General features: G+C 41.6%; 1 protein-coding gene and 1 long non-coding RNA gene across 3 annotated transcripts in view; both read left to right on the top strand.

The window, feature by feature from the left end:
- The first annotated feature begins 2,248 nt into the window (after positions 1-2,248).
- The window catches only part of stard5 (StAR related lipid transfer domain containing 5), a 41,702-nt gene continuing 16,139 nt past the window's right edge, over positions 2,249-27,811 (top strand). Inside the window, exons 1-5 of one of the 2 annotated variants that reach the window (XM_077592988.1) lie at positions 2,249-2,655; positions 5,218-5,312; positions 9,024-9,073; positions 12,907-13,039; positions 24,773-24,890. In XM_077592988.1, coding sequence (XP_077449114.1) covers positions 5,223-5,312; positions 9,024-9,073; positions 12,907-13,039; positions 24,773-24,890 — 391 coding nt within the window. In that variant the 5' untranslated portion in view covers positions 2,249-2,655; positions 5,218-5,222. Of the gene's footprint in view, positions 2,656-4,384; positions 4,535-5,217; positions 5,313-9,023; positions 9,074-12,906; positions 13,040-24,772; positions 24,891-27,811 lie in introns of those variants that run through there. The other variant, XM_077592981.1, reaches the window with a different exon arrangement.
- On the top strand, positions 21,318-24,575 carry LOC144068446 (uncharacterized). Its single transcript, XR_013298185.1, has 2 exons — positions 21,318-23,347; positions 23,528-24,575. It is a non-coding gene; the product is annotated as an uncharacterized LOC144068446 (long non-coding RNA).

Raw genomic sequence — 27,811 nt, 5'->3', positions numbered from 1 at the left:
ACATGCAAACTCCACACAGCTGGACCGACCTGGATTCCAACGCAGGACCCAGGGTGGGTGGGTGTTTGTGTGTAGGTTTTTATTCTCTCGCTACATTTGTCCAAACCGTGCAACGTAGAGAGTTGAATTTTTTTATGGTGGCCAGAAACATCTGTCGGATCCTAATAGACGAGTGATTGGATTTCTTCACCTTCTCTAAGTGTGTAAACTCAACTTTTATTTGCTGAAGCTGAAAGCAGAGTTGATGTATGTATTGTTGTTTTTACATGATGTGCCCTAAACACACCGCGTGATTGATTGTTAGTAACGTAGGACGCCTTTCCATGTTATTTACAAACATCATTTTCGGAAGAATTTCCGCCAGCAGGTTTCCCGGTGCTCCCCGAAACACTTTTGTTCCCTGTCGTTACGGTAAGACTCGACAAGACACGGTGCAGCTGGCTGTGCTGACCAAATTTAGTTGTATGGTAGGACGCCTTTCCACGTCATTTACAAACGTAATTTTCGGAAGAGTTTCCGCTAGCGAGTTTATAGGTGCTCGCCGGAACACTTTTTTTTCTGTCGTGACGGGAGTTAATAAAAAAGTGTTCCGGGGAACACCTGGAAACTCGCTGGCGGTAATTCTTCCGAAAATGACGTTTGCAAATGACGTTGATGTATGAATCGTTGTTTTTACACGATGTGCAAGTAACACATAACTAGTGGTTCAATAGAAATAAAATGTGTTTAATCTAACTAAAATTGGGCGGATTTCACCGAGGGGAGAGGTCACAAAAGGGGCGGGGGGCTTCAGTTTTTTTTTCCACACAAAGCACTCGTAAACGGAACAAACACTCCACCCTCACGTTCGCTATCGATGGGCTGTTTGCTGTTGTACTATTCCCTTCAAAATATTCCGAAAACGATGCACACAAATGTCCTCACAATCGGATAACGCACGACCACTTGCCAACGAGCAGCAGTCTTTTGTCAGCGATCGCTCCGCTGCTCATGGGAGCTTAGGGGGCGCTGGCTAGCGGCTCCCTTTTAGCTTGTAGCATCTGTGTTTGCATCCCCTCGAACGGCGCCTATGATAGAGTTGCTACCGGGGATGCTATTGCGGGGAGTTGCGAGCCAGTGCCCCTAATGTTCTTATGAGCAGCCAACGAGCAGCAGTCTTTTATCAGCGATCGCTCCGCTGCTCATGGGAGCTTCGGGGGCGCTGGCTAGCGGCTCCCTTTTAGCTTGTAGCATCTGTGTTCGCATCCCCTCGAACGGCGCCTATGATAGAGTTGCTACCGGGGATGCTATCGCAGGGAGTTGCGAGCCAGTGCCCCTGATGTTCTTATGAGCAGCCAACGAGCAGCAGTCTTTTATCAGCGATCGCTCCGCTGCTCATGGGAGCTTCGGGGGCGCTGGCTAGCCGCTCCCTTTTAGCGTGTAGCATCTGTGTCCGCATCCCCTCGAACAGCGCCTATGATAGAGTTGCTACCGGGGATGCTATTGCGAGGAGTTGCGAGCCAGTGCCCCTGATGTTCTTATGAGCAGCGAACGAGAAGTAATATAATACTCCTTGTATTAGATAAAAAATAATAGGGAATGCAGCAGCTGAGCTTACCCACGTATTGATTGTAGGTAAAGTTTTATTCTGAGAAAGAGTGCCATTGCCTGTCGGCGTTGTGTGCATGAGTATACTTCATTACCCAGAAAGCCCTCTTTTCCCCGCACATGCGCGTTGTGCGTTTCCTGGTCTGAATAACTCATTCGGTGCTCGTAAATATTGTTATACACGAAAGATATGCAAAAAAGACAGTGCCATGGCCACCTGGCTTGGTCGCATCACCAAATTTTGATCGCATGACGGGCGAATTATTCGATCGAAATTTCCGTCGTAAGACGAGAATATTGTATGACGAGCGGTCGTGTGACGAGGTACCACTGTAGATTGTATTTAGATTATTACATTACAGTGATATTTAATGAATACACTTCTTGCTCATTTGTATAGGCGCGAAAACATGTAGGAATAATATGGCTGATCTTACTTCGCAGTTTTGTTATCTCCTTTTGATACTCACGTTTTTTTGCCGATCTCCTTTTGTTGAATAAACATCAATTTTGTAATTCGCGTTTCCTTTCCTGAGTTGTGTCTAAATATTGACATCACTTGATATGCTAAAGGAGTAGCATGCCATTGCGGCATAATTGAATTGACATTGTGGCGTTCTTTTGTACATAATTCAGCTGGTAGGAGACATTTTAATGTTAATGGGCTCCGCCGTGCGGTTAAAATAGAGACACAGCAAGTAAACGCAGTTCTCCTCTGGAGATGCACACGCGTTGTGGCCATCCGTATTCAGCAAATAAATACAAATAAATTCTCGTGAGGTGTAGAGGTCCAAGGTGTAGCGGCTGGTCTTTCCGTCCAGGTTGCTGTGCTGTACATTTCAGCGACCGTTCTTCTCCCCGATGCGCTGTGGCTTTCCTTGTCCATCGGAGTGCACGTGTTGTTCACTGTCCAAAGCTTGCATCTTCTGAGGTGCGAAAATGCAAATTCTCATGTGGACGAAGACACCCCGACTCCGAGGAATAAAAAAGCAGCAATATGATGGATTTACGCCATAGATACAGCCGTGAAGCTGGCATGACGAGAGGACGACAACACATTGCATTGAGGTACTCGGAAGGAGACTGATTTTGATGTGCTCGCAGGCATTGAATTTGGCAATCATCTTGACAGTCTCAAGACAACAACAGCAGTGCTTGTTCAAAAAAAATGTCACTTGAATCTGATGAAGAGGACTTGGTCTAAAGCTCCAATAACCGTAGAGGAACTATTTTTACTTTGAGTATTTAGATATTAATACATTTTAGTCTTTTCATTTGCCTGTAACTTTAATATTTAATAAATACACTTGATAATTGAATTTTCGTATAGGCGAGAGAACATGTAGAAAAGTACAACTGCTTCTAAATGACCATCGACTAAGTACGACAGAGCCGCCTTTTCTTCACACATTTCGTGTTGCCTTTTTACGAAGACTGAGACCCGTCGGATGTATTAATGGTGGCAGGTGTAGTGACAAAGCCTCTCCACTTACAAAGCAGCCGTGGCGGCAGTTTCTCGTGGTGCCTTTACTTATGTCCTCTCTGGGTCTCCGTAGTGAGGTTGATGCGAAACAAAATTGGTCGGGTATGAAGCCATGTTTGCACAATTGCCCCCGGGAAATAAAGCCCGCCAACATTCCTTATTGGAAGTGGAAAAATGTATTTTTTGAAAAACTGGGGCCCAAATTAAAAAATCGAGCACGGTAAAATTGTTTGTTCAAAACCACATTCAATTTGGATGTCCAGGGTTGTCTCCATTTTGTCCGAAGTTGACGTACAAACACACTAACACACACACATATTCTCAGAAATAGTAACATGTATATCTCATCTCATTTTCTGAACCGCTTTATCCTCATTAGGGTCGCGATGGGTGCTGGAGCTAATCCCAGCTGTCTCCAGGCCAGAGGCCGGGGACGTGACCTGTATTTGAACCCAGGAGCCCAGAGCTATGAATCTAAAAATCAAACATTGTGATTTTCTTTTTTTCCCCACATTCTGTCACTCATGGTTGAGGTTGTCAGGACCCAGACTACACTGGTGGCTAGTTGCGCCCGTCACCCAATCACAGGTCCAGCCCCTAATGACTCGAGTGCTGCCAGGTGTGAATCATTACCCTACAAGGAGTATTTAAGTCCACCAGGAACATGACCATGCTGCTGGATCGTCAAAACAGAATACTGTGAGGTACCCTCTCGCGTTTTTCCTTGCCTGTCTTTTTGATACTCGACCTCTTGTTTACACCCAGGATTCCGACTACGCTCTGCCCCCCAACGACCACGGATCACGGACCAAGGACAACGACCACGGATCACGGACAACGACTACGCCTTCGAACCAGTACACGCCACACGGACTCCACGGCAACCGACCTTCCCGCTACGCCGTAGCGGCTACGGCTATTGACCTGCCCGCGCCGTCCCCGCTTGTGCTTGCCCGCCTCGCGGACGATCGAAATAAAGATTTGAACGAACCAGACTCGCACCCTCGCCTGCTTTGGGGTCCTCCATCCCCGTCCGTAACAGAGGTTTACCCATTGTGTCGCAGCTGTAGCTGCAGTAGAGGTTTTATAGCCATAAAATAGTTTTTGCTGAAGGCGTCACTAGGAAATGCACGGACCGCCACTGGCGCGGCTTCACAGCGGTGGACCTGGGTTCAAATTCAGGTTCGAATATTTCTGTTTGGAGTTTGCATGTTCTCCTTGGGCCTGCGTGGGTTTTCTCTGGGTACTTCAGTTTCCTCCCACAATCCAAAAACATGCATGGTAGGCTGATTGGACACTCTAGATTGCCCCTAGGTATGGGTGTGAGTCTGCATGGTTGTCCGTCTCCTTGTGCCCTGCGATCGACTAGCCACCGATTCACGGTGTCCCCCGCCTCTGGCCCGGAGTCAACTGGGATGATGAGGATAAAGCGGTTCAGAAGATGAGATTCCAAAGACATGCATGGTAGGCTGATTGGACACTAAATTGCCCCTATGTATGAGTGTGAGCGTGAATGGTTGTTTGTCTCCTTGTTCCAAATATGTGAAATGCGTTAATATTTAAAAAGTGCCATTTATTGGTCTATGGGTCATATTTGCATTTAATTGTAAAGCAGGCTTCGATGAGAGTGAGTTTAAGTCCACAGTGCGAAGCGCTCGACTGGGATTCGGCGGTGACGTCGTCGTTTTTTTTCCTGTGTTCATGAGGGCATTCGTCACTTCCTGCCTCTTTGCCGTAAAACCTAAAGGACGAGGGCCACTGAAAATGAAGTGCGGCTGTCTTGACCGCAATAAGATGACATATATGTGCTTCAATATAATGTTGTGTTCGTTGTGGACTCCTGACTAATTTCTATGAGCTGCACGCTATGTCAATTATGAACAGCAGTTATTTCATTGTGGCTAACCCTCGTTTCTGACTGGTCTAACATGCTTGACTGGTCTAACATGCTTGACTGATCTGATTCGGGCCGACGTGCGAACGTATATTCCAATTGTACGGCGGGTTTTACTGAATACACAAAACCCCGAGTATTGCTGTTTACGTTCATATTCAAAGACAACATATACTGTTGGTAACGAAAATAGATTGAATGTATTAGGAACAACTACTACTGCATTATGGTATACCGTACCCACTTCTTCCAGACATCATGGATTATGAACACAGAGCCAATGTGGTGGCCGAATGCTTGCAAAGCTACAAGAACGATGAATCTGGTTGGAAGGTGTGCCAAAAATCGGTGAGTTTATAATGCTTTAATGAATATTAATATGAACTGACATTTCTCATAATACTTTATTATTACTCTAAAGGCACCTTAAAATGTCGAGGCGATGAGAACGAAATAATTACCAAACGGTCCATTCAAATAGAGACCACCAGAAATTGGCGCTTTTCGGTTTCATAACACAATTTGACATATTACTCATATTATTTTTCGGGACAGATCTATATGGTTGGCCCGGTGGGGTGAGTGGTTAGGGCGTCTGCCTCACAGCTCTGGGGTCTTGGGTTCAAATCCAGGTCACGTCCACCTGTGTGGAGTTTGCATGTTCTCCCCGGTCCTGCATGGGTTTCCTCCCACATTGAAAAACATGCATGGACACTCTAAATTGTCCCTAGGTATGGGTGTGAGTGTGCATTGTTGTGTGTCTCCTTGTGCCCTGTGATCGGCTGGCCACCGATTCTGGGTGTCCCCCGCCTCTGGCCCGGAGTCAGCTGGGATAGGCTCCAGCACCCCCCGCAACCCTAATGAGGATAAAGAGGTTCAGAAAATGAGATGAGGTGAGATTTTAATTTTGTGGGTTAACAAATCAGTGTAATATATTTTAACACTTTGCCCAGGCTTAATCTCTTCTTTAATTTTTTAAAGTCTTTCAATTAATGAAAGTTGGCTTTTACTTTTGTTTTATTTTTAAGATTTTTGGAAAGGTGATTTGGAATGTATACAACTATGGTCTTATTGCAACATTCCTCACCACATCCTTCCAATATTAATATACCGTATTTTCACGACTATAAGGCGCGCATAAAAGTCAAAAAAATTCTCCAAAATAGACAGGGTGCCGTATAATCCAGTGCGCTTTATATATGGACCAATATTAAAATTGTTATCACGATAAAATAAAATAAATTAGTCGATAGGACAACTACGGAAACCAGCCCCCGACTCTACTATTTTCCCGTAGATAAAGTACTGCGCAGTGACTGCTGGGATATAGAGTTCTTAATACACCCAGTTCTTCAATAGTTAGTATGACGGCGACCACACTAATTTGGTGCTGGCCGTCATTTCGGCTGTATTTACAAAAGAAATCCTGCCGCTAAATGTTGGCGTCAACAGAGCATTCAAAGCTAGACTGTGAACTATGAATATATATTATATATAATAACTCGGAGCTTGCCGTCATTCCCGGAGGCTTAAGAACTACAACCACGGGCGTTTTGGAAGACTCATTTGGGCAATTGTTTAATTCGGACACAGAAAATGAGGACTTTGATGGATTTGTGGGTGATGACGACGTGAGTAAGTTGTAAAATGTCTAAATAAAGTACAACCGAACTCAGTTTTACTTCCGTTGCCTTTTTAAAACATGTTTTTAGCGTGTGGGTGTAGCGAGGAAGAACTATATTTCCCAGCAGTCACTGCGCACCGGAACCCGGAAATAGGCTGCTTCCGGTAGCCAGCGCTATTGCATTTCGATGTTCATCCATATATAATATATATGCGTCTTATGAAATGGTGCGTGCTTTGTGTGTCTAAAATACAGAAATAGCACTCGTTACTGACACTGCGGTGTAAAATACGATGCGCCAAATAGTCGTGAAAATACGGTATTCATTCTTGCATTTTAACTTAAATTTTGCATGACAAAAGTCATCAATCAATAACACTTCATTGTCTTTGAATCACTTTTGGTTTTTAAATTTCATTGATCATTTTTCTATTTGCCTCTGAATTTTTTATCATCAATTGTTACGAAAGCGATAATAAAATCTGTGCAAATCTTAAGAAAAAAAAATAGCGATCACAGTCAGGCGTCACATATTACAATTAGTGACCACCGACAGCCCGCACACCGTATTTTTGAAGGTAATTCTCTTTCCACATCCGTGCTTGCTGACGGCAACTGGCTCCCCCTACATCCACACACACACACACACACACAAGTTCATACTTTCTCTCTCTCTCTCTTGTCAAGTGACGACAGCAATAAGGGAATTCACCATTCATTCATTTTCTGAACCGATTAATCCTCACTAGGGTCGCGGGGGGTGCTAGAGCCCATACCAGCTGACTTTAGGTCACAGGCAGGGGACAACATCCTGAATCGGTGGCGAGTCGATCGCAGGGCACGGGGAGACGGACAACCATTCACACTCGCACTCATGCCTACGGGCAATGTAGAGTTTCCAATCAGCCTACCATGCACGTTTTATGGAATGGGGTAGGAAACTGGAGTACCTGGAGAAAACCAACGCAGGCCATAACATGCAAACTCCACACAGGTGAACCGACCTGGATTTGAACCCAGGACCCCAGAGCTTTGAGGCCGACACGCTAACCACTCATCCGCCAGGCGGCCCTGGCAATTTACCTCCCAAACATTCTTTTAACCGAATATTATACTTTCCACCCAGCACAATTCTCCAAATTTCACAACCAACAAGAATAACACGGTAAAACCCACATCGACACTTCAGTGCGATCCGATGACCACTTTGCTCAAAACGACCATATAAGTTTGCATCGCCGCCTTGCGTCTTCCTCATATAGACAGTCTCATTCCGCTCTGAGCCCGTATGTCGATTTACTCGAATCTCAAATGAATCGTTTCCCATAGAGATGAACTAAATACAAATTAATTTGTTTCCACCCTCTGGAAAAAAACACACCCAAAAAACGGATATTACAATGGAAAAACATATTTTTATTGGTTGTAATTCGCCATCTACTAACAGTAAAAAATAACTAGTGGTTATGATGTTTGTTTTTAAAATGAGACATTATGGGGGAGGGGGAGGGAGAGGGACAGGGAGAGAGCGGGAGAGAGGGAGAGAGAGAGAACACTTAAAAAAGTTTAAATCTTACGTTACACTAAATCTAAACCTTCTTGTGCAATAACCAACGCAAAGAGGTTAATGTATTCCACCGCGGCTTTCGGGGAACTTCCTGCTTCTCCATACGTATTGGCTAGCCAGCTCAGTCATGCGTACTCGACAGTAATCCCTCGATTAACGCGGTTAATGTAGACCAGACATTACCGCGATAAACGAAAAACCGCAAAGTAGGGTCACCCCTATTTAAAAAAATAAAATGAAAAATGTGTTGAGTTCTAGTAGCAAGCGGAGGACAGGGGAGTGGCTTCCGCTTTTGAGTTTCAGCATGGATTTTCACATTTTTATAAATGTACAAAAAAATATCCCCCAGAAAAAAATCCCCGATGTAGTGAAACCGCAAAAGTTGAAGCAGCGATATTCGAGGGATTACTGTACTCATGTTTTTTTATTATTTCTGCCTATCCGGTTTTGTTTCAATAAACCATGAGACACATTGTGCCTTCTCTTGAGGTGTAGCCATTTTGTAGGGTGTGATAAAAAAAACTTTAATAAACACTGAATACAACAAATCTGAATAAAATATCTAATCAATTGCATTTTGAATACATTTTTGAAGTGGTAAAGAGACTTTATGGACACCTGTATCTCAGTGGCTCTTTGAATCGAGCTATTAGTAATATCGCACAGGACTAGCAGGTGCATTTTTCTTTTATCACACAGCAACATAACCAGTCGCTATATTCTTTCAATTCCACCATTTTCTTCTCCTGGACTAAAATATAATGTGAATCCAGAATCACAATCGTTGGTGTTTAGTTTGGATTCATACCTTTTACAAATGTTATTCCAGTTTTCCACCCACATTAAATGTTTTTCTTCTCTTCCACAGAATGATGTGATTGTTTCATGGCGACCGTCATCTGAATTCCCTGGGAATGTGTGAGAAACCTTAGCGTCATTATGTTATTACATTAAAACAATATATATATTCTAACATGATAAAATGCTGTGCACTTCTATCAAATTACAGTATTTTCTCACATATAAGCCGCCCCGCGTATTAGCCGCGCCCTTAAAATCGTTGAATTTTACAATTTCTGGTGTATAAGACGCCCCCTGATTCACACTTTTCACCTCCATATTCATGTAGGGAGTACAAATATGTTAATTTGAAGGGAATATAAAAAATCATCGCACGTGGGATTTCTGAGATACTGTATGAATCCAAAGGATCGTCTGCTAGATTATTTGGGTCAATATCTTAAGTTAATACGCCTGTCTTTGTAAATGCAAGATATTAAACTATTCAATTTGAAAAAAGAAATGTCTATCTTGACGAGAACCTGATGCTTTCTTAATGACAGAAATTATAACTGTCTTACCAGAAGTTTAAGATGTTGTGGTGGCCATATTGCTTCTAAAGTAAAAATATCTCGATTCTTTTGATGGTTCAAACATCAAAGCGGAATTTTGTTTTATTTCATAATAACAAACGTATAATCATGCAGCTAAACCTTAAAAAAAATCTGTGTTGCAAGAGGGTGTTGCCTGCACATAGACAATTTTAAAAAAAAAGTACATCCAGGAAGTGTGTCCATAGCAGTCTACTTTTCACCAAGTGTGTGGGTGCAATAATAGCATGAGATACAAATTACGCAGGTACCAAGGCTGATATTTTAACGATCGACTGTAAGACTTTCGATCAGCCTTAACAACTATTGGGATGTGCTGACATGGTAAATGCTACGAACATCTATCAAGGCTATTCGCATCTGGCCAGTCAGAGCACGTTTAACTACTGTAAAATGGCTACGCCCGGAGCGAGCAGTGACAGGCACGAGTGAGTTTTTTCACGTTTTATGCAAGATACGATTAATTTTTTTCTCGAAGTTCATTCATAGACGTCAAAATAAATTTTGTTTAGCGTTTTATCCGTTTAATCTTTTCTCTATTTTGAAACAAATGACCGTATAGGCCGGATTGTCTTGCGTTATGGCGTTTCGTCTATTTTAGTCTAATTTAGTGTAATTTATGCGCATGTAAGCCGTACACTGGATTCAGTCATCATTTTTGAGCGACAAATAGAACTTATATGCGAGGAAATACGGTATATATTTTTTTTTACATTTTCCCAATTTTCATGGTTAATTTTAAACAAAATTCAATCTCAGACAAAGACCACCTTACTCAACAAAATGTTGTTTAAATTGAGTTTGTGTATTTTCCCCCAAAAATTATAAAGTCACTTGACCAAACTTGATTACCTCAATTGTTAATGACTTAAAGATAATCTAAGGTCATTTTGATTATTTTATTCTTCATCTTCATCTTCATCTTCATCTTCCTCCGCTTATCCGAGCTTGGTTCGCAGGGGCAGCAGCTTCAGCAGGGAAGCTCAGACTTCCCTCTCCCGGCTCTTCCGGCAGGATCCCCAGGTGTTCCCGAGCCAGGCAGGAGGCATAGTCTCCCTAGCGCAGGGGAGGCCAACTCCGGTCCTTGAGAGCTGCTATCCGGTCTGTTTTCCATATCTCCCTCCACCAACACCCCTGAATCAAATAATTGGGATCGGTATCAAGCTTCTGGACAGCTTGCTGATGAGTTGATCATTTGATTCAGGTGTGGTAGAGCAGGAGGATATGGAAAACAGAACGGATAGTGACTCGCGAGGACCGGAGTCGGCCACGCCTGCCCTAGCGTGTCCTGGGTCGACCCCGTGGCCTCCTCCCGGTGGGACGTGCCCGGAATACCTCACCAGGGAGGCGTCTAGGGGGCATCCTAATCACATGCCCGAGCCAACTTATCTGTCTCCTTTCGATCCGGAGGAGCAATGGCTTTACTTTGAGCCCCTCCCGGATGACTGAGCTTTTCACCTTATCTCTAACAGAGAGTCTGGACACCCTGCAGAGGGAACTAATTTCAGCTGTATTCGGTATCTTGGTCTTTCGATCACGACCCACTCCTCATGACCATAGATGAGGGGAGGAATGTAAATCGACCGGTAGATAGAGAGCTTCCCCTTTCGGCTCAGCTCCTTCTTCACCACAACAGACTGAGGCAGAGTCTGCATCACTGCAGACGCTGCGCCGATTCTTCCCTCACTTGTAAACAAGACCCCAAAATAATTAAACTCCTCCATTTGGGAAAGGACCTCATCCGTGACCCGAGAGGGCATGCCACCTTTTTCCGACTGAGGACCCGGTCTCAGATTTGGAGGTGCTGATTCTGATCCTGACCACTTCACACGGTCGCAAAGCGTTCCAGTGAGAGTTGATGATGGCCTGATGACACCACATCATCCGCGAAAAGCAGGGATGGAATACCGAGGCCACCAAACTGGACCCCTTTAACGCCACGGTTGTGTCTAGATATTCTGTTCATAAAAGTTATTACCAGAATCGTGACATAAGGCAGGCTTGGCAGAGTCCAACCCCCACTGGAAACAGATTCGACTTGCTGCCGGCTACGCGGACCAGACTCTGACACTGGTCATAGAGGGACCCCACGTATCAGGTGTAACGGTACTAAACACTCCCCCCGGGGGACATGGTCGAGCACCTTCTCCAAGTCCACACAGCACATGTAGACTGATTGGGCAAACTCCCATGCCCCCATCCCCCACCCCCGAGAGCCCTGATGAGGCTATAGTGCTGATCCACTGTTCCACTGCCAAGATGAAAACCACACTGCTCTTCCTGAACCTGAGATTTGCCTCACCTCGGACCCTCATCTCCAGTACCCCCAAATAGACCTTCACGGGGAGACAGAGGAGTATGATTCCCCTAAAATCGAAACATCCTCCGATCCGTCCTCTTTAAAAAGGGGGGGGGGGCACCATGCCTGGTCTGCCAATCCAGAGGTATTGTATTCTAAATACGTGAAATCTTTGGCAACAGAAGTGCTTAAAACATGGGCAGAAGCTGAGAGGAAGTGAGTTCTGAATTTCTGAGTCGAATCCAGGTTGGTCCTACTGTGTGGAGTTTGCATGTTTCCCTGCGTGGGTTTTCTCCAGGTACTCTGGTTTCCTCCCATATTCAATAAAGATGCATGGTAGGCTGCTTGAACACTCTAAATTGCCCCTACATATGAGTGTGAGCACGAATGGTTTTCCGTCTCATCATGCCCAGCGATTGGCTGGCCACCAATCCAGGATGTCCGCCGCCTCGTGCCCAAAGTCAGCCGGGATAGGTTCCAACACCTCCTGCAACCTATGTGAGGATAAGCGGTTCAGAAAATGAATGAATAAATGGATTTATTGCATTTCGCGACAGACCTACTAAATGCATTAGTATCAATGCTGGCAAGCGCCAGGATTGTGATTGACAGTTGGTATCTACAGCATCTTAGCAATGACAGGACAAGCAGTTTTATAGCTTTATTTCATGTGTTGACTTCTTCTTTTTATAATTCACACAATTTGTCAGGGTTGTTAAGTCTTTACTTTCGCCTAATCCAACAAATTTCTTCATTTTAAGTTGACTCCCCAGGACCTTTAAATAGACCCTGTGTTGAAATTCAGTTAACACAAGAGGTGAAGCTGAAGACTTAAGTGCTTTAGTCCTACCTGAAAAGGAGGGTAGTTTCCAAATCCATAGATTTCCAGTAATATAATATTGCATATTGAATTGAATGGCTTGTGTGCACAGAAAATATACAGAATGTTTAGCCTGCCAGGGAATGATTGTTAAATATGTCCAGCTGTCATTTTTCCAAAAATGTACATTATACAAAATGTCTCCTGCCCTAATCTGAGTTTTATGATTTGACCTCTGCAGTTATAAAGGGGAAGGTGTTGTAAACGGAAGCCTGGAAAAGGTATGGGAATGTCTGAAACCTGTACCAAAAGGTCTCAGAGTCAAGTGGGACAATAATGTGAAAAAGTTTGAAGTTCTGGAACAAATTAAAGAGGTTTGTACATATATTCTAGTTGTAAAAGCACTTTTTGTTTCTATTATGTATTTATTGAACTTGGCACACATTTAATTTCACAATTGCCCTAAGCATACTGGCTTATAAAATCTTTTTACCATTCAAATTTGGTCCTTTCATTGAATAACCTAAGTCACATTTATGATTCAGCCTTCGTATTGGTTGTTTTTGGTTAATTTATTCCACTCTCAGGTGGACAAAAAATAAACATTGATAAAATGTTTCCTGCCACAGCAAAATGAGTCAGAATCCGCATGGAGAGATTCCAAGATAAAAGGTCACAATTAGGAACATTTGCAAACTGACATTTTCTCATTAAAAGTTCCATAAAGACCTTTTGTCTTTATTTGAAATTATCTGATTTATATTAATTCTTATTAATAATTGTTAATAAAATGCGAGAGAGAGAGCGAGAGCATGATATTGCTATCATGCTAAAATCAGAAATAACCGAGGCAAAGATGTTAATGTATTCCACCGCGGCTTTCGAGGCGGAACTTCCTGCTTCTCCATGCCTCAGAACCGAGCGCTAATTTTAAAAAAATATCTAACCAGCCTCGACTCACTTTGAAGGGTTCAGCTGGTGTCGATGAGTTCCCTTTTTCAGATGCTTGCTTTGCTCTCAAGTCCATCTAGATTCAGCTGACTTTATGACATTTTATCGACTCGGTCACGCTATCTCCCGCTAACTGTTTATCTTTTATCCATATTAAAAGATGGCTCTCCATCTCGTTATGAATATCACTGCGCAGCTTGGAAATTATGGTTAGGCCTTTGGAAGGCTTGATATCCTTTTTAGCATCCTTCTGCTTAAGGATGGTACATATTGTCGAAGTACTCCTCGTATTGGCAAGCCAGCTCAGTCACGCGTACATGTTTTTCAAATATTTTGTGCCTAATATCGATTATCATCATATGCTTTTTCTTCTCACTACCCTGCATTGCACCGGCCTGCTTAGGACCCATTGTTTTTCCCCTTAATTCTGCACTGAATAACTAAAAAAACACTTACAAAATGCAACCTGTACGCCCAGTGCTCGTAGATATCTTTATGCGAGGGAGATGCAGTGAGAAAAAATGTGTGCTGTTATAAGCAGCCTCTCGCGGACTAGACCACCAGGCTGTCTCGTATGCTCGTATCTCAAGGCAAATATTTGCTCAGAATTGTCCTCTTATTTCAAATGTCTTGTATGTTGGGGCCCTCGTATGTCAAGGTATTACTGTATAGTCCTTGAAAATGCTCAACGTTAGGCACACAATATTTCTTAGCACACTGTGGAAAAATTAAAATGATCAAATAAAGGAAAATATAATACATTTTCTTAATTGCTGCTACACACGTTTCGAAGTTGGTTTCCCTTGATGTTGCGCCTCACATCCCCACTCCCAAGTGTACACGGGAGTGTTCAGCAAGGCTAGGGCACTTTCTGGCACATTCACGTCAATTGGGAAGATTAATGTACGTCTTCGCCTGCATAGACTTGCATCAGAGAACAGTATCAGTCAGTAGTCAGTTTTTTTCAATACAGGGGTTATGAATGAAGTTGGATTTGTATTCACCGGCGAAAAGTGCAGGGAGTTTGCTTTCTCACTCATTTGAGTTTGTTGATTTTCTGCTCTGGACAAAATTTTATGTATGCTCATGGTTCAGAAAAAAAACTTGGTGGAAAAACATGAATAAACAAGGATGGCAGTTGACCTGGGCAATATGACAAAAATTGTTATCACGATAAAAATAAATTATCAGTCTATCACATCTTTTTTCTTTCAAATTGGAAACTTAGTTTCTGTGAATGAATAAATATATTACCGGATTTACTCGCATATAAGCCACCCTGAAAATTGCCTTGACATTTTTTAATTTTACAATTTCTCGCATATAAGCCGCCCCCCTGATTCCCAATTTTCACCTCCATAGTCATGGTTTTAAGAAAAATCATCACAAGTGGTATTTCTGAGATACTGTATGACTCAAAAGCACAGGGTCAATATCATAAGGAAGTCAATATGCCTGTCTTTGTAAATGCAAATTATCAAATTATTGAATTTGAAAAAAAGAAATTCTATCTGATAAGAACCTGATGCTTTCTAATTACAGAAATCACAATTTTCTTACCAGAAGTTTAAGATGTTGTGGCAGCCATATTGCTTCTAATGTCAAAATATCTAAATTCTTTCGATGGTTCATATTACTCCAATAGTTGTCACTTTCAAAAGAGAAATACAATGAAAACAAATCAATATTAGCGAGTTAGCTTAGGGTGGCGATGTTCTTTGATAGCGCTCATATATATATATATATATATATATATATATATATATATATATATATATATATATATATATATATATACACATACACATATACATACACATATACATACACATATACATGCACTTTCACATATACATGCATATATATATACATATATATATATAAGCAACACACTTATTTATATATTTATTCATGTATCTATTTATTTATTAACTTACTTATTACCTATCTATTTATGTCTAAAATGCCTTTCCTATTTCTGCATCCTCACCCTCTTGCTACTGTGACAACGAAATTTCCCGAATATGGGATGAATAAAGTTATCCAATACAATCCAATACTCTGGTCAGAGAGTGAGACGAAGGCACATAGATGATTCTTCAGGTTCTTTTATAGCAATTCCAAGTAATTGACAATGTAGAGCAGGGGGTGTCAGACTCGGGTTGGTTCGCGGGTCACGTTAACATCAACTCAATTTCATGTAGGCCGGACCATTTTAGATATAATATTTAGATTTTTTTAAATAAATTGATTAAAAGAACTGGATTAAAATCCCTGAATATTCAGTTTTTTTATAGATCTTAAACAATGTTTATTTTAGCATTTTTTTAAATATATTTTTAGATTTTACAAAATGATTTTTTAACTAAAACACAGAAAAAATTGATTAAAAAAATTACAATTATTGATTTAAAAGGGTGAAAATCAGGAAATTTAATATACATCTATACTCCATTTTAATTTGATCCTAAAACAGAAAGTCGGCACTCATGATTTACTTTCCCCGGGCCACACAAAATGATGCGGCGGGCTAGATTTGGCCCCCGGGCCGCCACTTTGACACATGTGATGTAGAGCATTCTTCTTTTACATCACATTAAAGTTAACTTTGATGAACACTGAATCAAACGTTCGCGTTGCTCTCTACAAAAGACTACAACTCACACTACAACTATAGGACCCCAAGCTGTCCGCCTAGGTGCCTGAACGAAAAGAAGGATATAATATATAATATTGTTAATCCTAACACCTGCCTTTTAATGAAAACAATCTATAGGACCCCAAGCTGTCCGCCTAGGTGCCTGAACGAAAAGAAGGATATAATATAATATATAATATTGTTAATACTAACACCTGCCTTTTAATGAAAACAATGGAAAACATAGGACATTTATAACAATCAAAGTGGAATAAGTGTTTTATTTCAAAATCAAGGCTACTGTCGCCTGGCCAGTCGAAGCACATTTAACTAGGTTTATATGTCTGTTCCCTAGGAAAAATGGCTGCCCGGGACCTACGTAAGATGGCTGTGCCCCTCGCGGGCAGTGACGGGAGTTTTTTACGTTTTATGCAAGATACGTACGTTTTTTTTCTTGAATTTCATTCATATACGTAAAAATACATTTTGTTTAGCATTTTCTCTGTTTATCTTTTCTCTATGTTGAAAAAAATGAAAGTATCGGCCGAATTCGCTTACGTCGTGACGTCACGCGCCGACACAGCGGCCATTTTTGTCGTGACGTCATCGTGTCACGACGCCGTCAATTTGCAGTTTTTTTGCATGTCGTGTTTTTATGCGCATATAAGCGTACCCTCGATTCAGTCATCATTTTTTGTCGAACAAAAGTGGCTAATATGCGAGTAAATACGGTACTTTCCTCGTTATTCATGATGAAAGCGACTGTTACCTTTATAAGAAGAGAATATAAAATATGATTTTAAAAAGTATTTTTGTTGTTCTGTTGGCCAATAAAGATAAGACAACTCCCCCTTACACTGTGAAAAGTAAAGAATAATACAACCTGCAGAAAGTTTGGCAGGCGTATTTATTTTTATAAATGTTACTTCAAACAAAAAGTTGTTGTGCAATATGAAATAATTTAAGACATCACCATTTGCAAACTGACTATTTTCAGACTCACAAAAAGAAATTTACCTCATTTGGGGAATTAAATAATAAATAAATAAATAATTGGATGAACTTACCCCGTTTTAACCCAAGTTAAGAATTTTTTGATTTTTGCATGTTGTCACAACAGTATTTAGAAAATAATTACAGGCTTTCTTCAAATGAGGAGGGTGGGTTAAGGAATGCTTCAATAAGGCTGCAATTTGTGCACATGTATTTAAGAGGCACTTAAAAAAAATCAAAGAAAGAAAAACAACTGGGAGTCTTCAATTGGATCTTTTAGTGGGTCGGGTTGCTGTTGTCCTGCATCTCAAAATCTCATTTTGGCTGTTATAGTCCTTTTTGTTTTCATGCGCCGTGTTAGCCGCTCTATTGCTATCATGTTAAAAACAGCTTTTCCTGACCATCCGCTTCTACTGAACCTGGGACTGGAACTAGCGTTCATGTCGCATCAGCACCCCCTTTCTTTGTGGTGTCCGGGTGGTGTAATTGCAGTTTAAACTCAAATATTATCAAAATAATTATGTTTTCAATTGTGTTTTCATTAAAAGGCATGTTTTATCGTTTCTTTTCATTCAGGCACCTAAGCGGACAGCTTGGGGTCTTAGAGTTGTAGTTTTTATAGAACACCCCCGAACGTCTTCAGCTGAGTTTATTTTCCGTGTTCGTCAGCTAACGTGTTCGCAAAGAAGAATGCCATACACTGTCAATTACCGTATTTTCACACCTATAGCGTGCACTTAAAAGTCTAAATTTTTCTCTAAAATGGTCGATGCACCCAATCGGTCCGTGCGCCTTGTTACATTTTGTTTAGCGTTTTATCTGCACTAAATTCAAAATTATGTGTGACCCTGTCCGCTTGATTGGCTGGTTTCATTTCTTGTCGACACACTACTTATTGCGATCAACCCAGTGGACGTTCACCCTAAAACTAGCATCCCCACGTATTCCAATCATTACGGTAAATCCATTCAAAACATCCCAGACGAGTGGCGAGGCAGTTGACTTCCGTGTGCTCGTAGCGCTCACTCTCAGTACTCAATGAAACAGTACATTAGAGCTATACAGAGGAAATGCCTGACGTGAAACGATAACAAAATGCGGGTGTGAAGGCTTTTAAATTGGACTGAAGCCATGGATCGAATACAATATAAAAGCAAGGAGAATCAGCGTGGCGCTGGGTGGCGAGGCAGCTGACTTCCGTGTGCTTGTAGCGCTTTTAACCCCTCAAAACACTCAATACTCAAAGAAACAACACATTAGAGCTATGCAGAGGAAATGCCTGATGGGAAATGACAACGGAATGCGGGTGTGAACGCTTGGAAATTGGACTGAAGCAATGGATTGAATACAATATAACAGCGAGGAGAATTAGCGTGGCGAAAGGCTTGGGAGTGATGCATGACTTACACGACAATATGTCACAATGGATTGTGGATGGATAGGCTCAACACTGTTGTTCTAGCTGGCATCAAGTTCTGGGAATACCCCGGCGACGACAACTTTGACTGACAGTGAGATGGAGCATAGCATGTCGAACGGCGAACTCGCCCACTTGTCCGAACTCTTTATACCAGCTATAGAAGATGAGGAGTTGGACGGTTTTGTAGAGGTTTAACCGCTTTAACTTCTATTAACGTGTGTACCTTTTAACTCAATGAAGCACTATCAAACTTAGTTTTGGTCATGCTGCTTTAAAAAAAAAAAACACGCTAGCGGCTAGCATAACGTACGCTAGCCTAGTGTCATGCTAGCGCCCTATCCGCCGAGGCGCCTTGTGTATTGACCAAAAACAGAAAATACACTCGCAACTGAGACTGCGCCCTTTCAGACGGTGTGTTTTATAGGTGTGAAAATACGGTACTTGAAATCCATATACAGGGAGCTGATGAATCATCATCTGAGTGCCTTTGTTTCGCTCTCTGATCGGAATATCTGTGTAGATGAGGTGTCCCAGCGCTATCAATAAACATCGCAATGCTAAACTACCGTATTTTCACACCACCCTAAAGGGCGCAGTCGCAGTTGCGGGTGTATTTTCTGTTTGTTTTTTTCAATATAAAGGACGCTCCGGGCTAAAAGGCGCTAGCACTAGGCTTACGTTTGCTATGCTAGCTATGCTAGCGAGTTTTTCTTTCTTTTTTTAAAAAGAGCATGAGCAAAATTAAGTTTGATTGTGCTTTTTTAAAGGAAAAGAGACTCACGTTGATAGAGGTTATAGCAGTAGCAGTTAACCATCCACAAAACCCTCAAACTCATCTTCTGTGTCTGAAATAAAGAGTTCGGCCAAGTGGGCAAGTTCGCCGTCCAACATGTTATGCTTCGTGTCACTGTATGAGTCCGAATGGTCGGCGGAGTATTCCTGGAATGTGATGCCAGCTTTGACGAAAGCTCGGACTACAGTTCCGGCCGAGACTTGTTTAATTAATGAAAAATAAATCTTCCTAGAAATCATCCATTGTATGTGACTACTTTTGGCTATAATCGAAAATAAAAATGGCTTTAGCGCAAGGAGGACGAGATTTAAAAACAAATTTAAAAAATATGAATATACAGTTGTGGTCAAAAGTTTACATACACTTGTGAAGAACATAATGTCATGGCTCTCTTGAATTTCCAGTTATTTCTACAACTCTGATTTTTCTCTGATAGAGTGATTGGAACAGATACTTCTTTGTCACCAAAAGCATTCATGAAGTTTGGTTCTTTTATGACTTTATTATGGGTGAACAGAAAAAAAAGTGATCAAATCTGCTGGGTCAAAAATATACATACAGCAGCGCTAATATTTGGTAACATGTCCCTTGGCCATTTTCACTTCAATTAGGCGCTTTTGGTAGCCATCCACAAGCTTCTGGTTGAATCTTTGACCACTCCTCTTGACAGAATTGGTGCAGTTCAGTTAAATTTGATGGCTTTCTGACATGGACTTGTTTCTTCAGCATTGTCCACAGGTTCTCAATGGGGTTTAAGTCAGGACTTTGGAAAGGCCATTAGAAAACCTTAATTCTAGCCTGATTTAGCCATTCCATTACCACTTTTGATGTGTGTTTGGGGTCATTGTCCTGTTGGAACACCCAACTGCGCCCAAGACCCAATCTTCGGGCTGATGACTTTAGGTTATCTTGAAGAGTTTGAAGGTAATCCTCCTTCTTCATTATCCCATTTACTCTCTGTAAAGCACCAGTTCCATTGTCAGCAAAACAGCCTCACAGCATAATACTACCACCACCGTGCTTGACGGTAGGCATTGTGTACTTGGGGTTAAAGGCCTCACCTTTTCTCCTCCAAACATATTGCTGGGCATTGTGGCCAAACAGCTCGATTTTTGTTTCGTCTGACCACAGAACTTTCCTCCAGAAGGTCTTATCTTTGTCCATGTGATCAGCAGCAAACTTCAGTCGAGCCTTAAGGTGCCGCTTTTGGAGCAAGGGCTTCCTTCTTGCACGGCAGCCTCTCAGTCCATGGAGATGCAAAACACGCTTGATTGTGGACACTGACACCTGTGTTCCAGCAGCTTCTAATTCTTGGCAGATCTGCTTTTTGGTGATTCTCGGTTGAACCTTCACCCTCCTGACCAATTTTCTCTCAGCAGCAGATGATAGTGACAAAACAGTGCCATACACTTTATACTTACAAGCAATTGTTTGCACTGTTGCTCATGGACCTGCAGCTGCTTTGAAATGGCTCCAAGTGACTTCCCTGACTTGTTAAAGTCAATGATTTGCTTTTTCAGATCCATGCTGAGCTCCTTTGACTTTTCCATTGTAGCGTTTGTGGGCGTTTGTATCCAATGAGCCCTATTTAAATGGCCTCAGAGAAGTCACCAGCTGTAGTCACTCATAATCACTCACAAGAAGTTAAGAGGCCATGCTATGAAGCTCATTTCACTGACACAACTGTCTAAGTCACCAAAATTGCTAATTCGTGTTGCTGTATGTATATTTTTGACCCAGCAGATTTGATCACTTTTTCTGTTAACCCATAATAAAGTCATAAAAGAACAAAACTTCATGAATGTTTTTTGTGACAAAGAAGTATCTGTTCCAATCACTCTATCAGAGAAATATCAGAGTTGTAGACATAACTGGAAACTCAAGAGAGCCATGACATTATGTTCTTCACAAGTGTATGTAAACTTTTGACCACAAATGTATGCGAATTGTAAATAGAGACCACAGAAACACAGAACTGAGCAGTTAGTGCAGTGGTCACCAAACTACGGCCCGCGGGCCGGTTACGGCCCGTCAGCACATTTGGCCCAGCCCTCTGAACAATACCAGAGACGCTATCGGATTTTTTTCCTATTTGGCCTCCAGAAAAAAAATTCTAGGCCCGGCCCTGTCAAAGAGAGAATGGAATAATGGTGAAAAAGTTAGGTAAGAGAAAAATTGATTCAGAATGCAGGGTATTTAACCTGCAGTGGACAAACGATTATTTTTTTGTTCAATGCAAAGAAAAGGCTTTGTCTCATCTGTCAAGAGACGGTGGCGGTATTCAAAGAAAACAATCTTCGGCGACACTATGAATCCCCTCTCAGCAGAATACATTTGTACGCCAAGCTCAGCTGAACCAGGCATCCGTTCGGGCCAGCTTTCGGGTTGCTAAACTGATAGCAAGAAGCATAAAGCCTTTCACTGACTGAGAGTTTGTTAAGAAATGTATGGATGCTGTCGCGGAGGAGGTGTGTCCCGAGAAGAAAGATGCATTTAATGCCGTAAGTCTGTCGGCGAGTACAATCACCAGACACGTTGAAGAAATCGGGAGTAATGTATATGCCCAGCTGCAGCAGAAGACAAAAGAATGACTTTTTTTCATTAGCACTGTCTGAAAGCACGGACGTGCAAGACACAGCGCAACTGCTCATTTTTATTCGTGGAGTTAGCGCAAACTTTGAGATATGCGAGGATCTGGCAGCCCTCCAAAGTCTCAAAGGGACTACAACGGGAGAGGATATTTTTGACAAAGTGTGCCAAACCATGGAGAAGTTGGACCTGGACTGGTCAAAGCTAGCTAGCATCACGACTGACGGGGCTCCTAGCATGGTGGGCGAAACTCGCGGTCTAATAGGACGCATGAACCGGGAGTTGGAAAAAAAGGGTCTCACCGCCCCGCTACGAGTCCACTGCCTAATTCACCAGCAAGCACTGCTGCAAAGTGTTGACGTGGGATTCTGTAATGAAGGTTGTGGTGTCGTGCTTAAACTTCATCAGAGCAAAGGGACTTAAACAGGCAGTTCCAATAATTCCTGTCTGAACTGGAGTCTATGCATGGAGATGTGCTGTACTACAAAGAGGTCCGATGGCTGAGCCAGGGCAGAGTTTTGAGGCATTTTTACAAGCTGCTACCCGAAATTAACGCATTTCTTCATTTAAAAGACAAAACGGTCCCAGAGCTGATCGACCCAGAATGGAAATGGCACCTCGCATTTTTAACAGACGTGACAGAAATACTTAACAGCCTTAACTTGAAGCTACAAGGAGAAGGGAAACTCATTTGCGACATCTATTCACACATAAAAGCATTTGAGGTGAAATTAACGCTGCTTTTGGAACAAGTGAAAAAGCGCAACTTTGTCCATCTTCCTGCTACCCAAAACCTGTCGACAGAGAACCCAGCGGTCCCGTTCCCAGCTGAAAAGTGCGTGGAAGCACTGGAAATGCTGAAGGCGGAGTTCGGTGTGCGATTCACTGAACTACATGTTCATACAAAAGAAATCCGTCTTTTTCAGAACACCTTAGTTGCCGACATTGATGAAGCCCAGCCTTCATATCAGTTTGGGTTGGCTGAGTTACAGAACTGTGATGTTCTGAAAGACGCATTCAAGCCAACAGTCTCATTGACTTCTATGCCGCCCTCCCAAATGACACATATCCAAACATCAAAAAACACGCAATGAAAATGTTCACAGTTTTTGGCAGCACGTATATCTGCGAGAAAATCTATTCTCGCATGAAACTGCTGAAAACTCCGATGAGATCAAGATTGACAGATGAACATTTGCATCAGTGCTTGAGACTGGCTGTAACTAGAATGGAACCTGATATTCAACTTCTCACCAGCCAGATGCAGGCCTACAGTTCACACTGATGAACATACATAGGTAAGCTCACTTTTCTGACTTGAATGAGTCATTTTGAGCATAAACAAATATAATCATAATAAAATCTACTGGGATAAAATCCATCTTTACAACCATACTGGTAGTGAAATGTATTGTGCTGTGTAGGTGCGGTTTCACTTAGTTCAGTTTCTCAACCTGCTTCCTTTGTGGTTTTCACAGGGAAGTTGATGAGAGAGCTGCAAACAGTGGTGTCTACAAGCCTATTGAAACAAAAGGATTATAAGGAAGAAACACAAGAACTTTAAGAGACTGCTCATATGTGTCAGAGAGATTCTGCTCTGACAACTGAGCTGAACTTTTATCTGTTAAGATTGTGCATGGCACAACAGAAAGTTAATGTTCCATGGCTTTTTTTCTATGAAGAACCCAGAGAGAGTTATTTAGTTCTTATTTATTTCATAAATAGTGTTATTTATTTCCTGTTTTTTCTGTGAAGAACTCAGAGAGGGTTATTTAGTAATTATTTATTTCATTAATAGTGTTATTATTTGTTTCCTGACTTTTTTTCTGTAAATAACCTGGAAAGGGTTATTTGGTTATGTGTGGCTTTCTGGAAAACATTTTTTTTTAAGCTCCCCTACGATCGTCACACTTTTTCTGTTACAAACTGACCCCCCATCAGAGAAGGAAAAAGTTATGTGGCCCTCACAGGAAAAAGTTTGGGGACCCCTGAGTTAGTGCAATCGAAGTGTTGTTGTGATGTCATCAGCTGGCACAGCCCCCCGAACAGTTTGTGTAACTCCAGCGAATTACAGCAGAAAAAAAAATACAATAATGCACATTACAGCCCGATATACCCAGGAGAACAAAAAGAATATTAAGATCAACAAAAATTTAGGCAGATTTTCCCCACACAAAATATTTGTGTAAATGTGGAATTAAAATAACAGCAAAATTATTTTTTTGTGTTTTCCGAGTATATTTGTCTTGCAAATATAGCCTATTTTGTCCAACCTTGCGTCTTTTTTAATCTATCCGTTTTTGCTACCGAAACTTGTAGCTCGTTTTGTGTTTTTGCTGCTTTTTTGTCTTAATGATTTGGTGATTCTTAATGATCCCATTGACTTTGATTTGCTTTGTACTTTTTGCTTTTGCTTTGTTGTTATGCGGCCTTTGACTGTACTGTCTAACTTATAACTATGCCTTTTCTTGCTACTGTCACAATGAAATTTCCCGAATACGGGATGAATAAAGTTATCCAATCCAATCCAATTTTTGTGGTGTTTTGACAACATTTTCCAAATTTGTAATTTTGATGACTGTGACTCGTTTTGTTGTGCTAGCTCACAAAAGCAATTCCATATAGTCTTGTTCAGTACAGATTTAAATGTGTGTAATAAATGAAGTAATGTAAACTTTTGTTCCAAAATATTTGATCAAATCATGTCTCCAACTCTTCTTCAGGACATCTCGATCTGCCGAACGGTCACGCCCTCAGCAGCTTTGGGTATCATAGCTCCTCGAGACTTTGTGGATGTTGTTTTAGTTCGACAATATGCAGATGGCACAATTTCATCTAATGGTGTGTATAGAACTATATACTGTGATCCTTCACCACTTCACGGCTTCAACATTCTCGACTTGTATTACCGTATTTACTCCCATATAAGCCGCACCCTTAAATTTGCCTTAAAATTGTTGAATTTTACAATTTCCCGCGTATAAGCCGCCCCCTGATTAACAATTTTCACCTCCATTTTCATGGTTTTAATAGGGAGTACAAATGTGTTACTTTGAAGGGAAAATCTTAAGAAAAATCATGTGGTATTTCTGAGATACTGTATGAATCAAAAGCACATTATTAGGGTCAATATCATAAGGACGTTATATGCCTGTCTTTGTAAATGCAAAATATCAAATTATTCATTTTTTAAAAAAGAAACAAGTATTTTCATTAGAACCTTAGGCTTTCTAATTACAGAAATTTCAATTTTCTTACCAGAAGTCTAATATGTTGTGGCAGCCATATTGCTTCTAATGTCAAAATATCTCAATTCTTATGATGGTTCATAATACCGTATTTTCACACCAATACGGCGCACCTAAAAGTCTAAAAAATTTCCCAAAGTGAAGGCTGCATCTTTTGGGGCGGGGTGTCTTTTCTGTGCACTAAAGTCGAAATTCTGCAGATGTCGCTGTGTGACGTTGACCGCATGATTGTCTGGTTGCATTTCTTGCTGACACGCTGAAGTGAATCTGCAGACGTAACTGAGGACAGTCCGTGGGTGTGAATGGGGTTGGGGGGTTCCGGTTTTATGGTGTTAAAGGCTGAGCTGTAGTTGATGAGCATTTTGACATAGCTCCCTCTTTTCTCAAGGTAGAACCTGTGGCTTGGGGCTTACGTCAGCGTCACGTGAACACTGAGAAGCCGACACTACGTCTAGCGTCCCTTTAATCATATGTTTTTTCATTAGACCTTTCTGCATGCATATTCTCATTGATTAGCAACAGTGTTGTCAAAATAATTCAGACTTTTTGTACTTTCAAAGTGGTGAAATGACTTAAAAAGACTTAAATTCTGACTATGGATTTCAAGAAATAACATTTGAAAATATATTTGGTTTATGGCTTTCTCCGTCCAAAAGGTTCCCGAGCCCTGTGTTAGAGTAAACATGAACTAGAGTTTTATCCTCTCTTGTTGCACATTTCATGTGCTGGTAAAATTTCGGCAAAACAGTTTTGAGATTTGCCTGATCAAAATCGGCTGCAATTAGGTGCGCGGAACATGGGTTGGCGTTCTGGTGATTGTTTATGGTGTCCATTAGTAGGGAGCGGGCGGTACTTACCGTATTTTCACGACTGTATGGCGCACCGCATTTAAAGGCGCAGTGTCAGTAACGAGTGCTATTTCTGTATTTGACACACAAGACGCACCGCACCAAAAGACGCACCGCACCAAAACACGCAGCCAGGCATGGCAAAACATACACCATCTTAAACATACACCAGCTTAAACATACAGACACACGCTAAAAACACATTTTTAAAAAGGCAACGGAAGCAAAACTGAGTTCGGTCGTACTTTATTTAGCCATTTTACAATGTACTCACGTTTTTTGATCAATCATCACCCACAAATCACTCAAAGTCCTCATTTTCTGTGTCTGAATTGAACAATTGTCCCAATGATTCATCAAAAACGCCGGGTTCCCTCTCTTCGTTGTCAGAGTCACTCACATTGCCATGTGGCTCGACAGAAATGATGCCGGCTTTGGCAAAAGCTCGAACAACAATGCAAGCAGACACGTTAGTCCAAGCGGCCACAATCCATTCGCAAATAGTGGCGTAACTAGCCCCGCGCTGCCTGCCACCCTTCGTAAAGCTGTGTTCGCCACCTATCATCCATTGTTCCCATGCCGCTCGCAACTTTGCTTTGAACGCCCGGTTGATGCCGATTTCCAGCTGTTGGAGTTCTTTAGTTAAGCCTCCGGGTATGACGGCAAGCTCAGAGTTCATTTTCGTGACTTGGTTTTTCACCGCTGCTGTGAGATGGACAATGGGCACGCATGGAGTCGCAAATCAACTCAGCTTCTTTTTCTTGACTTGGCGAAGCTCGTTCTCCATTTGCTCCATGGATTCGTTGATCTAAAATTCCCTCGCGGCTGCTCTATTCCCATGTTCCCCTGCATAATTGATGGCTTGAAGTTTGAACTGAGCTTCGTAAGCGTGTCTATTTGTATTATTCATTTACGGGTACCTGGTGGGGGTGTGCCTTTAGCGTCTGACCCCACCCACGTCCACCTTCTCTCTATATAAGAAGCGTGTCGGCAAGAAGTGCTCTCAGGCTTTGGAGCTTACACACGACGCTCCGCATTATAAGGCGCCCTGTCTATTTTGGAGAAAATTTAAGACTTTTTAGTGCGCCTTATAGTCGTGAAAATACGGTACCCATATGCTGGTCTAAGTATTTTTATGGTGCGTTCGTAACAACAAAACGATGTAAGTGGAGACTGGCGTAACCCGACAACTACCTGTATCCTATAATTAACAATTTAAAGCCCAAACAACAAAATAATTGACAGTAAATTTACGTTATTCTAATTCTGAGCCTTTAATGGTCTCTTAACAAAAAGACAAAACATTTTACGCGATGGGGAAAAAAATTAGATATTGTTCAAAATGCATGTATCAAATCAGATATGTTTGGCCAGAGAGGGTTAAATATATACCGTATTTTCTCACATATACGCCGTATTTGTCGCTAAAAAAACGATGACTGAATCAAGGGTACGGCTTATGTGTACAAATTAGACTTGAAATGCACCAAAGGCCATAACGCAAAAATATGCGGCCGATACGGTCATTTATTTCAAAATAGAGAAAAGATAAACGGATAAAACACTTCAAAATTAATTTTTACGTCTATGAATGAAATTCAAGAAAAATATAAAACGTGAAAAACTCTCTCTGCCTGTCTTTGCTCGCTTGGGACGCCGCCATCTT

The sequence above is a fragment of the Stigmatopora argus genome, chromosome 2 (assembly GCF_051989625.1).
Source record: "Stigmatopora argus isolate UIUO_Sarg chromosome 2, RoL_Sarg_1.0, whole genome shotgun sequence".
NCBI lineage: Eukaryota > Metazoa > Chordata > Actinopteri > Syngnathiformes > Syngnathidae > Stigmatopora > Stigmatopora argus.
This window is presented reverse-complemented; position numbering and strand designations above follow the sequence as displayed.